The sequence below is a fragment of the Mus musculus genome, chromosome 11 (assembly GCF_000001635.26).
Source record: "Mus musculus strain C57BL/6J chromosome 11, GRCm38.p6 C57BL/6J".
Classification (NCBI taxonomy): domain Eukaryota; kingdom Metazoa; phylum Chordata; class Mammalia; order Rodentia; family Muridae; genus Mus; species Mus musculus.
This window is the reverse complement of record NC_000077.6, coordinates 85,495,124-85,510,593: the sequence shown is the minus strand read 5'-3', so window position 1 is coordinate 85,510,593 and position 15,470 is coordinate 85,495,124. Positions and strand designations below refer to the sequence as shown.

The 15,470-nt window shown below is 41.7% G+C and overlaps 1 protein-coding gene across 26 annotated transcripts in view; it reads right to left on the bottom strand.

The window, feature by feature from the left end:
* Nucleotides 1-15,470, bottom strand: part of Bcas3 (breast carcinoma amplified sequence 3) — a 472,949-nt gene that overhangs the window by 315,465 nt on the left and 142,014 nt on the right. For all 26 annotated transcript variants that reach the window (XR_001779924.2, XM_030245679.1, XM_030245680.1 and 23 more), the window contains 2 exons: nucleotides 14,633-14,766; nucleotides 902-1,166 (listed from right to left, as the gene is read on the bottom strand). Coding sequence is in view for 25 of the 26 variants with exons in the window: in XM_030245679.1 (XP_030101539.1) it covers nucleotides 902-1,166; nucleotides 14,633-14,766 (399 nt within the window). In the remaining variant the exon portion in view is untranslated. The remainder of the gene's footprint in view (nucleotides 1-901; nucleotides 1,167-14,632; nucleotides 14,767-15,470) is intronic.

Sequence of the window (15,470 nt, the reverse complement as noted above, 5' to 3'; positions counted from 1 at the left end):
ATAATTTCCAACTAGAAACCACATGCGTGTACTTTAGTAACATCAGGCACAGTAACCAACAGCCAGTGGCAGCATGTCTGCATACAGAAACGAGGGAGCTGCTGAAGCAGAACCTTTCAAAAGGGTTAGCCTCGAACACTTCAAAACCGACTGAGCTAACTGTCAGCCACATAAAACAACTCAGCACAGGAAGGGGCAGGGCAGAGTCTAAGGTGGAAAGCACAAACTCAAAGTTAGCCATTTGAAGAGTAACCATCTTCCAACATGAACAGAACTTATAAAATGATATTACAGAAACAAAACACATCAACACCATAAAGGCCATTTACATCAAATGGAATGTACTTACTTAAGGGCTTCTCTGGAGTAAAAGTATTTTTCAAATTCAAATGAATACCATAAAAGCCAGAACTATGGTTTAGTATTTTAAAGAAGTGGACAGGGAATGATTTTGGTGATGTTTCATTTACTGACCAGGATGATGGCATTGGGGTAGGATATTTTGTCCTGCGATACCATATGGGAGGAATCCCAGAGAACTTTACACAAACATGAAGTACAAGTACAGAGATGATGACAGGCCTACTGGAGGAACAACAAATATTTCTTACTGAATGGCAGTACCAGGCCAGTACATTAAGAATGTTCTGAAATACATACTTCAAATGTTATGAAAACAGACTCAATCTCAAACCCAATATCCCTTACACACTGAGAAAGAACACCCGTTAGAATACCATGAAAAAGATCACCGTAGTCACTGTGGATCATACTTATTAATTGATTTAATGAATGTGAATTTCTTAACTATGCTCAGCACAAACAGAATAAAAATTTGCATCTGATCCCAGGTGATAGAGCAAGAATCTACTGGAAAGCAGCATGAGAGGAAAGTGTTTACCATGCAGCGGGGAGCCAGAAGGGCTGCTGGACAGGCCTGGAACAGGACTACAGCGGCCGCCTTGCTTAGATGTCAGCTCTTGTTCAATCTCTTCCAGCCCAGCACTTTTCTGGAAACGGCTCATGCGATTGACTACTCGTGGTGACATGTGTGTGCGGACACAAGGCTGGCCACCATAAGGATTGATGGGGAAAACGTGGGACGTACCCCGGAGGGTACTGACCACCACCCAACGACAATCATGGCTGAAACAGATGTCCTGAACCTAGGAAGGAGGAAAGAGACAAAAACAGCTGTAGTCACTCGGGTGTATCTAAGGACAGGCATAAATGGAAATGCAAATAGAAATGGTTGCCTCTTTAGCAGATTTGCATAAGAATAGATGACAAATGTATAAAATATTTGATAGGTCACCAGGACTCCATGTGGGGATCAGATAAAACCTGGAGTGAAGGGTTCTATTCCCTGCTATTCAAAGTGAGAGGCAGGAATTAGGACCTCCACGTCTCCTGCACCTGACCCACAGAGCTTTGTAAAATAGATACCGCGTGTTTCAAGGCAGGGCACTGGCTCTGAGTAATGACCCTGCCATAAAGAATATGACAGCCTGGGCTCAGAGCACCAGAAGCATTAAAATAAAGTCAGGCATAGCGGTATATAGCTATAACCAAAGTGCTACAGTTGGGAGGAGGGGCCTGGGTGGGTCCCAGAGCTTGCTGGTAAGCTAGTCTAACAAATCAGAGCACAACAGCTAGGTGGGGCCTCTCATCTCAAATGGTAAGGGGGAGAAGGAAGGTAGGTGGAGTCTAACTCTGGCCTACACAGGATTAAAGACTATACACACTCACTTATATGGCACATGCTCCCAAAAGGATTTCTATTAAGTACAAAAAAGTAGATAATGCAGTCAATGTTACTAATTCAATCACTTGCTTAAAACAAACAATTCACCAGGAATGAAGAGATAAGTGTTTGTGGATACGGTTCTCAGGAGACATAAGTCCTTGTCTCAATAAATAAAACAAGACGAAAGGCCTGAGATGTCCTGTGTATCAATACAAGACACATCAACATAGTTGGGTGTGCGTGGTGTTCAAGAACTGAGGCAGGAGGACTGCAGTGGTTTCAAAGTCACATAGACCTACACAGCAAGATTACTTCAAAGTAAAACTTTTTAAATCCAACCAATGTATTTAAAAGCTAAAGGATTCCTTAGAGACCACTGTTTTCACAGTGAAAATTCTGGTTCCATCTCTGAAGACAGCTTATGAGTCTGTGGTAATTTAGGAGACATATTTCTAGAACTAAAAGAGTCACTGTGCACCTACTAACTCAGGGCCTAAGCATCTCTGCATAGCAGGAAATAAACTATGTTCTTGGTACCACATTCCTCAATGCTATTAAGAATTAGGTATGGTGGTATACACTCCTGGGACTCCCAACACTGCGAAGAGGCTGCAGCCAGTGGGATTTCTCCATCAAAGTGAGACCCTATTTCACTACAAAAACAAAACCCTGACTGCTACAGAAATTCAGCGGAGAAAGGATGCTTCCGTGAGTACAAGTCCTTTGCATCTGAGGTCAACAAGCTTGGCCTTAGCAAGCTCTGAGTGTAACAGGCCAGACAGTTAACATTTCCCTCTATAGAGGCATTGTGTATGTGCTTGCCAAAACACAGAAGAGAGTAAGATATGGCTGAAAGAAGAGTTTGGGCTGTTAGATCATCTTCATTATGATCACTGAGGAACTGAAAGTAGAAAAGGCCTCAGAACTCTACATTAAACAGTCAGGACTTGAGGTGGCTATAGTTTAGAAGATTCACCACAGCTTGCATGTACACACACACACACACACACACACACACACACACACACACACACACAATTCACAGAAAGCTTTGGCAGGAAGACCTGCAATGAGTTAGAACAGGAGGCTTGATGACATGAAGGCTACAAGTTCAACAGCAATAAATGCTTTGTAGTGAAGGTGTAAGATGGCGCATCCTGACTTTAAATGATGGGATACACCACAGGCTGTGTCTAGGAGGATGTTTGCAGAGATGTTTAACTGACAGAGAGAGAACCATAGGGAATGTGGGTGGTACCAGTCTGGGGTCCAGACTTATAAACAGGAGAAGAAGGGTGAAGCACCCATGTCCAGTCTCTGATTCCTCTGAGGTCACACTGTGACCAGTCATATCCCACTCCTGCTACCCTGACTTTCCCACCATGGTCTCCACCCACCGTCAACTGTCAGGCAAGACAAGTTTCTGAGTTACTTCTGGTCAGGCGTTTCAACACAGCAGTGAGAAACATAACTCACAGTTGGTAAGAACACATGATATCTACGGAAAATTACATTAAAGACACATTTAAATCCAACACCCAGAGATGGCTACTTATTATCTAGAAGTACAAGTATTTCTTAATGCATGATGTATAAGTACATACCACATAAAACATGAGACTCTAAAAGTAATCCCAAAAAAGAACCAGTTAGCAAAAAAAAAAAAAAAAAAAAAAAAGCTTATGCCCTCTTTTGCCTCATTTTCAGACATGCCTTAAAGAAAGTTCACCTTCACTGCCTCGCCAACCCTGGCAGATGCTTTGGTACAGCCTGCCCTGCATCTCCTCTCCTACCAGTGTGTGTGGTGACCTCAGAGTCGGTATCAGGTTGGGCTACTGATTCTGGGAAAGTCACAGAAAATAATAGCACTGGGGTTTGGGATGACAAGACTGAGACGGGGTGGAGCAGCCCATGTATGACAGTAGTGTAGTAGAGGCTGAGTCAGAAGACGGAGCCCCCAAAAGTAAGAGGAGCACACGAGGAAACACAGCAGAAGACTTCTTACATTCTGATGAGAACAACCCAACTTTTGAAAAGAATCTATTGCCTCTGTTCCCTGCTCACTGTAAAAAGCAGAGTATTAGGCTAATGGCTGAACTAGGGAACCCATGAGAGAAGGAGTGAGGCGGGAGAGAGGCAAGCAGAAGAAAGAGAATGCTCGGGTACCAATTCTAAAGATCAAAAAACCTCAACTCTTAGATGCCCCCGAAAAGGACAACTTTAAAAAACTAAAACTAAAAAATAACAAAAAAGAACTCTAAGTCAGCATGGGCTGGAGAGGCAAGAGGATCTCAGGAGGGTCTGAATTTGAGGCTAACTTCCTCTAAAAAGTCAGTTCCAGGAAAGCAGGGAACACAGAGAGAACTGTCTCAAAGAACAAACAGATAGAAAAGAAAGGAGTTACTCAATACTGAAGAGCCTGAGTCTAAACCATCAGAGGTCATGACATTTATTTAGGGAAATCAGATGAAAGCAGAGAGTGGAGATATTGGTATGAGAACTGAAACACAAATTCAGGTCCCAACTACACATTTGAGCTTTTTAAAAATTTATTTATCATTTGGAATCAAGAAAAACACCTTTCTCCCATAAGGCTGTATATGCACAAAAATTATGACCAATTTAATGGAAATAAAGGCATGTTTAATGAGAACATTATTGACATATGAGTAAATGGGGTTTGGAGTTTGCTATATAAATCTTTTATTTATTATTTATATTTCTTTTCTCCTAACTTTATTTGTTCAATATAGGACAGAAAGACCACTGGGAGATTCATAGGTTGGTTTTTTTCATGTAAAAATTGATATGGAAGTTGGAAATGACTTGAAGCAGAAAAGGGAAGTGGTGCTCGGAGTCAGACCTCTCCTGTCCTGCAGAGGCGTGCAACCTTCTAAGTGGATACCTGACAAAATACTGCACAACTCTAAGACAGTGTTGGCAAAGTCAGCAAGCTTGTATCTATGCACAGCACACGGAATTATACCTGGCTGTCTCAGTGGTATGGTGGTGAGTGGTACGGTATTATTATGTCACTGTAACAGACATGCTGGTATACATAAACCTCAAAGTTCAAAATACTCCTAGGAATGAAGTCTGTATGCTAAGTGACAGGCTTGGATTATTTTTAATTCATAAGTAGAGATTTCAAAATTAACTGAGATGCTAATTCTGTTTGGTCTTAAAGACTTTTAGCAGAGCTTCAAATAAGGAACTCACTTTGTTGGCTACTTTTCTGTCCCTGTATTTAATGAAAGAGATGAAAACCAATCCTAGGAAGGGTTGGGGAGGCATATTAAATAAGCAATAGGAAAAAGGGAAAAGACAATTTCACCACAGTGCAGACCAGGAGCTCAACACTCTCACATTTCTAAGTTGAAAATATGTGCTTAGCCACCAAGGATGTTAAATTTTTGACATTAATTTATTTAAAAAAAAAACAACCATTATAAAAAGCAGTAACTTTAAATTATCTTTAGTACAACTATTAAAATTTTCTTCATCAAAGACATGAAAACCTCCATGTTTTCTGACAATAATCTAACCACAAATTAACAGAAATAAAGGAATTGGGGGACTAGCATGGTCATTAAACAACTCATTATTAAGTCACCCACAGATCAAAGCAAAAGCCTCACAAACACTGACAGACACATGGGGACAAATGAAGATGAATCAGAAGATACAGCAACCCCAGTGCAGTGTGGGAGAGTCACAGGCAGAGTCTGTTTACCTAGGAAGGACTCAGTGAGCAAGCTCTGACACCCAAGGAATCGGAAGAAGGAAAGAGAGACGACAAGAGTGCAAGTAGGAGAGCGGCCAGGATGAGAGTGAAAACCAATGGTATGCAAAACAAACAAAACCAAACAGATCAGGAACTAGTCAAAACGGAAAGGAAAGGGGAAGGGAAAGGGGAAGGGAAAGGGAAAGGGAAAGGGAAAGGGAAAGGGAAAGGGAAAGGGAAAGGGAAAGGGAAAGGGAAAGGGAAAGGGAAAGGGAAAGGGAAAGGGAAAGGGAAAGGGAAAGGGAAAGGGAAAGGGAAAGGGAAAGGGAAAGGGAAAGGGAAAGGGAAAGGGAGGGAAGGGGAAGGGAAAGGGAAAGGGAAAGGGAAAGGGAAAGGGAAAGGGAAAGGGAAAGGGAAAGGGAAAGGGAAAGGGAAAGGGAAAGGGAAAGGGAAAGGGAAAGGGAGGGAAGGGGAAGGGAAAGGGAAAGGGAAAGGGAAAGGGAAAGGGAAAGGGAAAGGGAAAGGGAAAGGGAAAGGGAAAGGGAAAGGGAAAGGGAAAGGGAAAGGGAAAGGGAAAGGGAAAGGGAAAGGGAAAGGGAAAGGGAAAGGGAAAGGGAAAGGGAAAGGGAAAGGGAAAGGGAAAGGGAAAGGGAAAGGGAGGGAAGGGGAAGGGGAAAGGGGAAGGGAAGGGAAAAGGAAAGGAAAGGGAAAGGGAAAGGAAAGGGGAAGGGGAAGGGGAAGGGGAAGGGGAAGGGGAAGGAAAGGTGGGGAGGGGAGAAGAGGGGAGAGGAGGGGAGAGGAGGGGAGAAGGGACAGGGCAGAGGAGAGGGGAAAAGAGGGGGAGGGGAGAGGAAAGAGGGGAGAGGGAACAGGGGAGAGGAGAGGGTAAAAGAGAGGAGTGGAGAGGGGAGACGAGGGGAGAAGATTCCCAAGAGAAGGGCACTCACAACTAAAGGACAGTGTAGGGGTGAGAGCCACACCCAGCAGACACTGTGCATGGAAAATAGCCATAACCTGAACATTTGTACCTAAGTAAACTAACAAACTCAGAAAAAAATACAGCAGTTCAAAAGCTATAAACTGTCAGGTACAGGAAAGGAACTTAGAGCTTATAACTTCTATTTGAGACATAGAACAGTCCCCACAGTGATTTTTCTGCAGCAACTGCACCCTGACTGTGTAAATGTACAGGAGAAAAAGCCTTCAGGTTTGAGGTCAGGTAACCATTCTCCATCCTACTAACATGAGAAGGGTACACTCACAATCTATGCACATCAAACTAAGTTTTACTCTGAGTTAACATCAGAAAAAGGTAAGAGACAGGTTACTGGGGGGAGGGGAGAGACTGCAAATCTCTTGCTTTACACTGCTGGAGAAAGTGAAGAAATCTCATCAAAAACAAAAGAAAGGACTGGGGAGACAAATCAGCCAGACACACGCATTCATTTTCTGCCTGCCTGCCTGCCTGTCTGTCTTTGTGCATGTGAATATATGTAATAATAACTAAAATTTAAGAAGTTATAACAAGAGAATTCCTGGTATTCCTGATCTGCAACTGAGTCTGGACTGCGCAGTGAGACACTGGCTTAAAAAAAATAATAATAAAATAAGCCAGGTGTGGTGGCATAAAACATATAATCTCAGCATTTGTGAGGTGGAGACAAGACAAGATTTCAAAGATAGCCTGGGCTACAGAAGGCCCTGTCTCAAACACATCAACAAATTCAACAAAAGACCCCAAAACACCTTTTTTTTTTTTATGAATTTTATTTTATTCATTTAATTTTTTTAGATTTATTTATTTATTATATGTAAGTACACTGTAGCTGTCTTCAGACACTCCAGAAGAGGGAGTCAGATCTCGTTACGGATGGTTGTGAGCCACCATGTGGTTGCTGGGACTTGAACTCCAGACCTTCGGAAGAGCAGTCGGGTGCTCTTACCCACTGAGCCATCTCACCAGCCCCACCCAAAACACCTTTAAGAGGTAAGCATTCCAACAAACTGAGCAAGGTAGGCAGGACAAGAGATAAGCCTGCCACAATGAGGGATCAGGTAAGTATTTTAAAATTGGTGGTACAGACACAACCTACACATACAAAAAAAAAATGCTACAAAATTGAATATACACACGTTAGAACAATGACTCCATGTAAATCTGGTTTATCTAAAAGAGAATGGTAGAATCAATCAAATGTTATATAATATTATGGAACATTTTTCTCTGAAGTTGTGAAAATTATCAGGGCATATTAAAAGATTTATGGAATTTTCTAATTTTCTAATTTTCTGTACAAGTGCACATAAAACTATAATCATTTCAATTTAAAAACAGAATGTGTTGCCATGGACCTGGTTCCTGTGACCAAGTATCCACTCATGGTAGACATGAAGGAAGGGCAGACAGAAATGCCAGAGAGTGAGGTTGAATAACCTTGCTTATAGAAAGAAGGTATATCCTGTTGTGTGTGGATGCTCCCTGGACCCCACCACAACATCTTGGAACTGTGGCTCTAAGACCAAAGTTCTCAACCTATCCACAAGTTTGATTCACTTGCCACCCACGGAGTGGATAGCACCACCTCATTACAGTTGTCTTCACCTCATGAAGGCTAAGGATCACACTGAATATGCGGTGTTTCCATAAGGGACACACACAGGCACATGTAGGTAAAGGGTGGGATCCCGTCGTTCAGATCAAGCAGCTACACACCACTGACTAAGGCTGAACTGGTTTAAATGCTTGTTTCAGAAATCTTCACCACCCACAGGCTCACCACTGACCGCCAACCAGCCTTCCAGTTCTTTCCTGTGCTGTCCAGCAAGACCAATGTATAGTTCCATAAGGAACTCTGGGTGAGATTAAGGCTACTGAGACGTTGAGGCACTATCTCAGCGCAACATCACCACCTACCAGAGGGAGAGGCTAAGTACACATGGGGTTTTTGTTTTGTTTTGAGGTTAGCCATTTAAGGAGTTGCTTAGTTCTAACCAGGACTGAAGAGCTGACCCAAGGAGGGCAGGGGCATGCTGGTTCCACTTTGGGATGGGCAACTGTGAAGGTGAAAGAGGTCAGAAGTGAGTAGGATCAAAGTCTCCAAGAGGAGAGTGTGATCTCAAGGTCCAGGCTCCTACATCATCTTCTCTGCCATCGGTTCAATAGCCACTTGACCCACAGAGCTCCTTCCCAAAGTTCTTGATGCCTTGACTAAAAGATGGACATGATGGTGCCCCATGGCCAGGAGAGGTGTGTAGCCTCAGTAACCCAGGAAGACAGAGGTAAGCCGCAATTGGCACTGGGGAAACAAAAATGGACATTTGTCTTGCCTATCTCTGAATCAGAGAAAGACAGTGAACCTGGGCCAAGCATGCCAGCTCAATTAATATTGTCTACAAAGGCTATTGGTTAACAAAATGAGCCAGTCCAAAGGCAGAGACGAGCAAAGATGTGCAAAGTAAGTCCAGTAAAATGTATCTACACACAAAATTAAGAAGGGAAGACGACCCAGACTGGGAAGACCCACAGTGACCCCACCGGTAGAACTGGAGAGAGTTGCAAGGAATGGCACCTTGATCATAACCTGTGTGTTTGGACTTCCATGAACGGTATGATCATGGCAACATACATCTCATGTCCCAGCACACAAGTGGTGAGGGTATAGTATAAGGATCAGGAGGAGCCTGTGGTCATCTACACATGGTTCCAAAGTCAAGGAGGTCCAAAGAGGTCCAGGATAGATGGTTCAGCAATCAAGGCATTTCTACCAACTCTGATGGAAAAACTGGGACAGAAGGAGAGAACTCACTCTAATTTCTACAAAAGCAAGCGTGTGAAACCACATGCCCACACACGTATGCACATGCACTAAACACACACACACACACACACACATTTTTTACACTGAGCCCAGGCATTCATTCCTCCCTGCTCTCTGTGGACACAGGAGCAGCTGCCTCCTGAGACCATCACTCTCCTATCATGATGGATTGCCCTCCAGAACTTCCAGACAAAAATGCAGCCTTCCTTCCTCAAGTTTCTTTTGTCAGTATTTTGTCACACCTACAAGGGTAACTGACCCACTAGGCAAGCACTCTGCCAACTGAACTTGCTGATGGTTCTTAAATGGAATCACAGATTCAAGGCAGTCTTCTCCTTCTAATGGATTCCTTTAGAAGACAAGTGTTTTACTTTAATGAGCCTAAGTTTATAAATTGCATGCTTTAATGGATTTTACTATTAGTGTCACATTTTAAAAAATCTGTGGCAAACCTAAGGGACATTAGTTTCTTTAGTTTCCTTATAAAAGCTATGTGGTCATTGGTTTCACACTTGTCCATCACTCCCCTGAGTAGACAATCAAGTGCCAAAATCCCTCCAAATTATTTGTATTTGTTTGGTGGTTTTTGATTTGTATTGAGACAGAGTCTCACTATGTATCCTGGAGGGCCTAGAACTCACTATGAAGACTAGGGTGAACGTGCTGTTTTCTCTGCCCTTCCCTTCTGAGTGCTGCAATCCTAGGCATGCATCATCATACCAGACTGGATTCACGTAAATACAATAAGGCTTTCTATAAGGTATATACTACAGAAGAAAAAAATCTCACTGAGATTTCCATAGAAATTACAAGTAAACTCAGAGGAAACTAACACTATAACGCTATAATGTATTCCAGAGTCAGGCATTTACTGATTTTCAGCAGTGCTTTCTAGCTCTCCCAGGATGGATATAATGTAGTATTTTAGACACTGAGATATATTTAATTATCAACTAATTGTTAGGAGAGAGTGAGAGAAACAGATAGAGACAGAGAGTGAGCCCTTCTGTAACAGTAAGTGAACTCAGGGTTTTGCCCATGCTAGGCAAATACTGTAACTGCTAACCTCCATCCCAGCCCCTTTTTGAGCTTTTAAGGCAGCATCTTTCTGTTTTGCATTCCTAAATCACTGGGATTTTAGGCCTTCAGATTTGGTCTTTATGCACTAACTTTTACCTTCTAATGTTTTTAAAATAACTTACTGTGTGCTATTTTAAAAGCGAAATTTATATTTTTCTGCCAAGGCACTCATGTCTTCCATGCATATAGCTTTATTCACTCATTTCCTGATGACAGATGTGCCTTTCACATTTTCAGATGTCCCTGGTGCATCTCTGGCATGTTCCCTCTTTCCAGTTCTCTGTCCTGAGAATCTGTGACTTTGGATGCCTAGAGCTGAATCTCATTAACACAGGGAGACAGCAAACCCAACAGGAGCTCCCTTGCCTGTCCTCAGTAAGCCCCAATGAAACATCATGTACAGACTACCACTTTTCTAGATAATTAACCTGAAGCTTAAAGAAAGTAATCTGCTTATCTCAGCAAAATACACAGGGCAGCTGGAGGCACAGGATGCAGAAGGAGGGCTATGACGGAGTGTGTATTTTCAGAGACGAGAAAGGGACAGAAACCAAACACAGATGACAGTCTAGACCACCGATAATATACTAAGGTGCCTGGGAACTGTACACTTCAACAGTCTGTGAACAATATCTTAATAAAATGGCGGTTTGGCGGATCTATATGAATGACTGGGATAACCAGTAAATCACAGGTTTACCATGATTCCAAACCACAACCAAGTGGCATTTCTTCATAAGCATAAGCACACAGTGTTTGGAACATATAGACATTAAAAATTAACTTTTATCCCAAACACAAATAGTTTTAAATAATAATATAGTTAGGTTCATTTCAACTTCAGAACTAAAAAGGTGTTAATCATACTACATTGTAAAACTGTTTTAACATGAAAATATTTACATGTTTCAAAAATGATATTGCTACTTATCAAATAAATTACAAAATAACAACAGTGGGCTTGAGTGAGGCATGACGTAGTCTATGAAAAAGGTCTTGGTATGGAGGGTTGAGCAAGCCACACTGGAGCCTACTGACAAGGTATCTGTATAGAGGACCTGAGCAAGCCAGGCTGGAGCCTACTGACAAGGTATCAGTGAGACTCAAGCCGCTGCTGGAACAAGGGCATTCTCCTCAGAGCATATGTGCTTCAAGGGGAAAATTACTGTCAGATGCAGAGGATATCCCCAGTCAAAGACCACAAAACAACTTAATTCAGCATAATTAGATCCATATACTTTTTTTATTCCCTTGCCTGATTAAAGTGCCCTTGGAGTTCTTGGAAGAATTCAGAATAATATGATTTTTCAAGTACTAAAAGATGGCCAGATAAATCATGTGCCAGACAGATTTCATGATCGGTATTAAATTTTATCAGTTCAAAATAATTTCAGTAGACTTTATAACGATTAATTTTATGGTTACCAACTTATATCCTTATATCTTTATGTTTGGTTTTTAGAAATTCCAAATTACAGGGTAGGCCCTGAGCAAAATCATTGTTAGCAATTTCTAGTTCATTTGCCTACCTGATCAATGGACAAATGGCTGGCAATACCAGATATCAAGGGGGCAGCCACTGCCCTAAGACTTACAAGATCTTGATTCCTCACGGAACGCCTAGGGTTGAAGTTAAATAACAAATAATACTCAGAGAAACAAGGCATTAAAAACAGGGGTCAGGTGCTGAAACATTCAGTCTCAATGGTTTTGATGAGGCTGGGGGATGCCTTAAGGCAAAGCAGGTTTAAAAAAAAAGAGAATAGGACTGTGTCTAGAGATATGAAATAAACACAGGATGCTTGTCTCACACTGCACCACTGCACAAAGCAAAGCATGACGCTGGAAATAAAGAAGTCAGCTCCTTGGCAAAGAATGCTCAAGACATGACAGGTATGTCAAGACATGTCTGAGATACATTCGAGGCCATGTCAATAGCTGCCCACTTTCCAAATCTGGACCACTCTAAATGCTAAAATAACTATTGAGCAAGGATATGCTTTCTAAAGAAGAATGAAAAATTAAAATATTGGTATCCTGACCAAATAATTAGCAGAACTGAAGACCTGTTATACCAACAGAGGAAAGAGGAAAGAGGCTTCCAGGCCAGCCTAGAGAACAAAATGAGACCCTATCTCAAAAGCCACAGTCTACCTCAGAATAGAGTGAGAATACAGACACCTGTCACTACTGAGGAAGACACCACAGAAGAAATGGGCTGTAACATTCAATGTGCTGAAATCATAAATGGCTGAGAAATAATGAGCAGTTCCTGAAAGAACCAGACTTAAAACACGACAGCTCACTTTTCTGAGTTAGATCCTTCTGCTACTTTTTGGAACAATGACAAATGACATTGAGCTGGGGTTTGACAGTTAAAAGGGCAGAATTATTTTTACTTAGTCTTTTAGAAGCTCCTTATGGCTATGAGAGAAGATGTTCTTATTTGCAGTAGACGCAGGCTCACAGAGGGAGCCAGGGCCATGCTGACCATTAAGAGCTGAGCTGGGCCGTAGCTCAGGGGTACAAGTGCTTGCCAAACATTGTAAGAGGTCCTGAGTTTGACTGCTGGTCCAGCAATAATAAAAATAAAAACCTGAGAGAAAATTATGTCTGGTTTACTAAAAGCCTAAAATATACAGGAATCATTAAGGAACAACTTGTTTTTAAAATAAAATTCCAGTATTGAGATAGACAAGTATCACAAAGTTAAAACAGTTTGACATATTACAAAATAAAGCGCCTCTGGCTGTGCCTCCTCACCTCCTTTCAAATGCACATTAACAAGCTGGTGTCACCAGGTGTGGTGGCTCACGTCTTTAATCTCAGCACTTGGGAGGCAGAGGCAGGTGGATTTCTGAGTTCGAGGCCAGCCTGGTCTACAAAGTGAGTTCCAGGACAGCCAGGGCTACACAGAGAAACCCTGTCTCAAAAAACCAAAAAAGAAAAAAAAAAACAAAACAAAACAAAAAAACAAGCTGATGTCAAAACACATGATGGAGCCTCAGCTGGTTCCCTTTGCTTTCACCTCGCCAGTGGTGAAAACACAGATACTGTCACCATATCTAGTATTTTAACAATGATGAATTCTAAAGTGTAGCTTTAAGTAGTGAGGGCTGGGATGTGCAGAGCCACCAGCTTGGGGGAAATAAATCACCATGAGATTTTATGAGAAGAAGAAAACATGGTGCCTGCATTGCGATGTTACAAATATTGGCCAGGCATGTTGGTGGTGTATGTCTTTATTTCCAGCACTTAGGAGGCAGAGGCAGTCAGATCTCTGTGAGTTCAAGAACAGGCTGATCTATAGAGTAAGTTCCAGAACAGCCAAAGCAAGCTAGTGAAACCCAGTCTAAAAAAAACAAAATGAACAAAAACCAAAATTGAGTACAAGTAAGAATCCCGGTACCATACCTAATAAGATAACCATTAGATTCTATAAAGGAAAGTATAGTGAAACGCATGCTTACATAGCATTTACATATCTGTATCCATAAGTGTTTAAAAATTAATTCCTGCATACTATGGTGGTACACAGCTGTAATCCAAGCACTGGGGAAGTGGAGACAGGAGGACCTGGAGATCAAGGCTATACATAGCTACACAGCAAGTTCAAAGCCAATCTGTATAATGAGACCCTGTCTCAAAATACAACTGAAAACACTCTCTTAAAAGAAAATATGTATGTATCTACTATACTGGCCAATTTACATAAAAAAGCTTAAAAAACACAAAGTGCCTAGCAAAAAGGCCCTCAGAAACAGACATCAGCTGGCAGCAGGGTTTCCTTTGGAGCAAAAAAAAGGGAGACAGGATAAAGAATAAGGTCAGGCTGATCTACTTACATGTCAGCATTTTTAAAAAGATAACTTTATTGTTTAACTGTGTGGATGTTTATGAGTGTCACACGAGTGTGTGCAGGTGCCTACAGACAGTAAAAGAGAACACTGGCTCTCCTTGATCTTCTCCTGCGGCTGCAGGAGGTTGCGAGCTGCTGGGTGTAGGTTCTAGGATTTGAACATAGGTCCACTGAAGAACAGCAAGAACCATTTCTCTAGTCCTCAATAACAATGAGGTAGAGTTTTTTCACTATGAATCATTAGGTAGACTAGGTATCTTTCCACAATTTACTAGAACTTACTCTAAAACAGAGAATATTGTTTTCTCATAAATACTAATCTCCAAATTGGTATGAATCTCCAATTACCTTAAATGCCATACTGCACCAAGAAATCAATCCCTTCAGGGAGAGCGCACACTTACTTTGGCCTCGGTCTCTCCCCTGTGAAGTGTGTACAGATGATGGACAGCACACTGTGATGATGACCAAGGATGAGTCAGGATTTGGAAGACATGAAAGTCATGGCCAAGAGTATCTGTTGTGACTAAAAGCATTCCTGGAAGATAAAAAAGTAAAGGATAAAAATAAAAGTGATTATGTATGTGGATAAGATATTTACAGAACAACCAGTGCTATTCTTAAGTATTAAGAATAGGGAAAAGGATATTAGTTATAAAATAAAATGATTAAAATAAAGCACATTCTTTCTATAATATCACACCAGTACCAACAGAGAAGCTACTAAACAGAGGAAGCAGGATGTCCTTTATGAGCAGCAGGAAGAAATTTTATATCCAAAAATTACCAAGTTCTCAGCAATTGTCAGAACATGTTGAGACTTGGGAAGATGGTTGGGCTGGTGTGGTGCCATGATGGTTTTTATGTGGAGATCAAACCTTTAGAATTCACGTAAAAATGCCCACCCTGGTGGTGCACACTGAAGACAAAGAATAGAAGTTTCCCAAACCCACTAGCCAGTCTAGCCTAGGTGGTGAGCTCCAGGCCAACGAGAGACCTTGCTTCAAAGGAAGTGGAAAGCACCCTGAGCATGGCTGCCAAAGCTGCCTCTGACTTAGATACATATGCACATATGCAACCAACACAAAATTTAAAAAGTACAATCAAGATGAAAATGTTTCAATATATACTAATGAAACTGATGTAATTTACTCAATTAAACATAACCATCACGGAGTTAGGGTGGTGTCATACATCTCTACTCTCAGCTAGTCAAGAGACAGAGGCAGAGGGATCATTTGC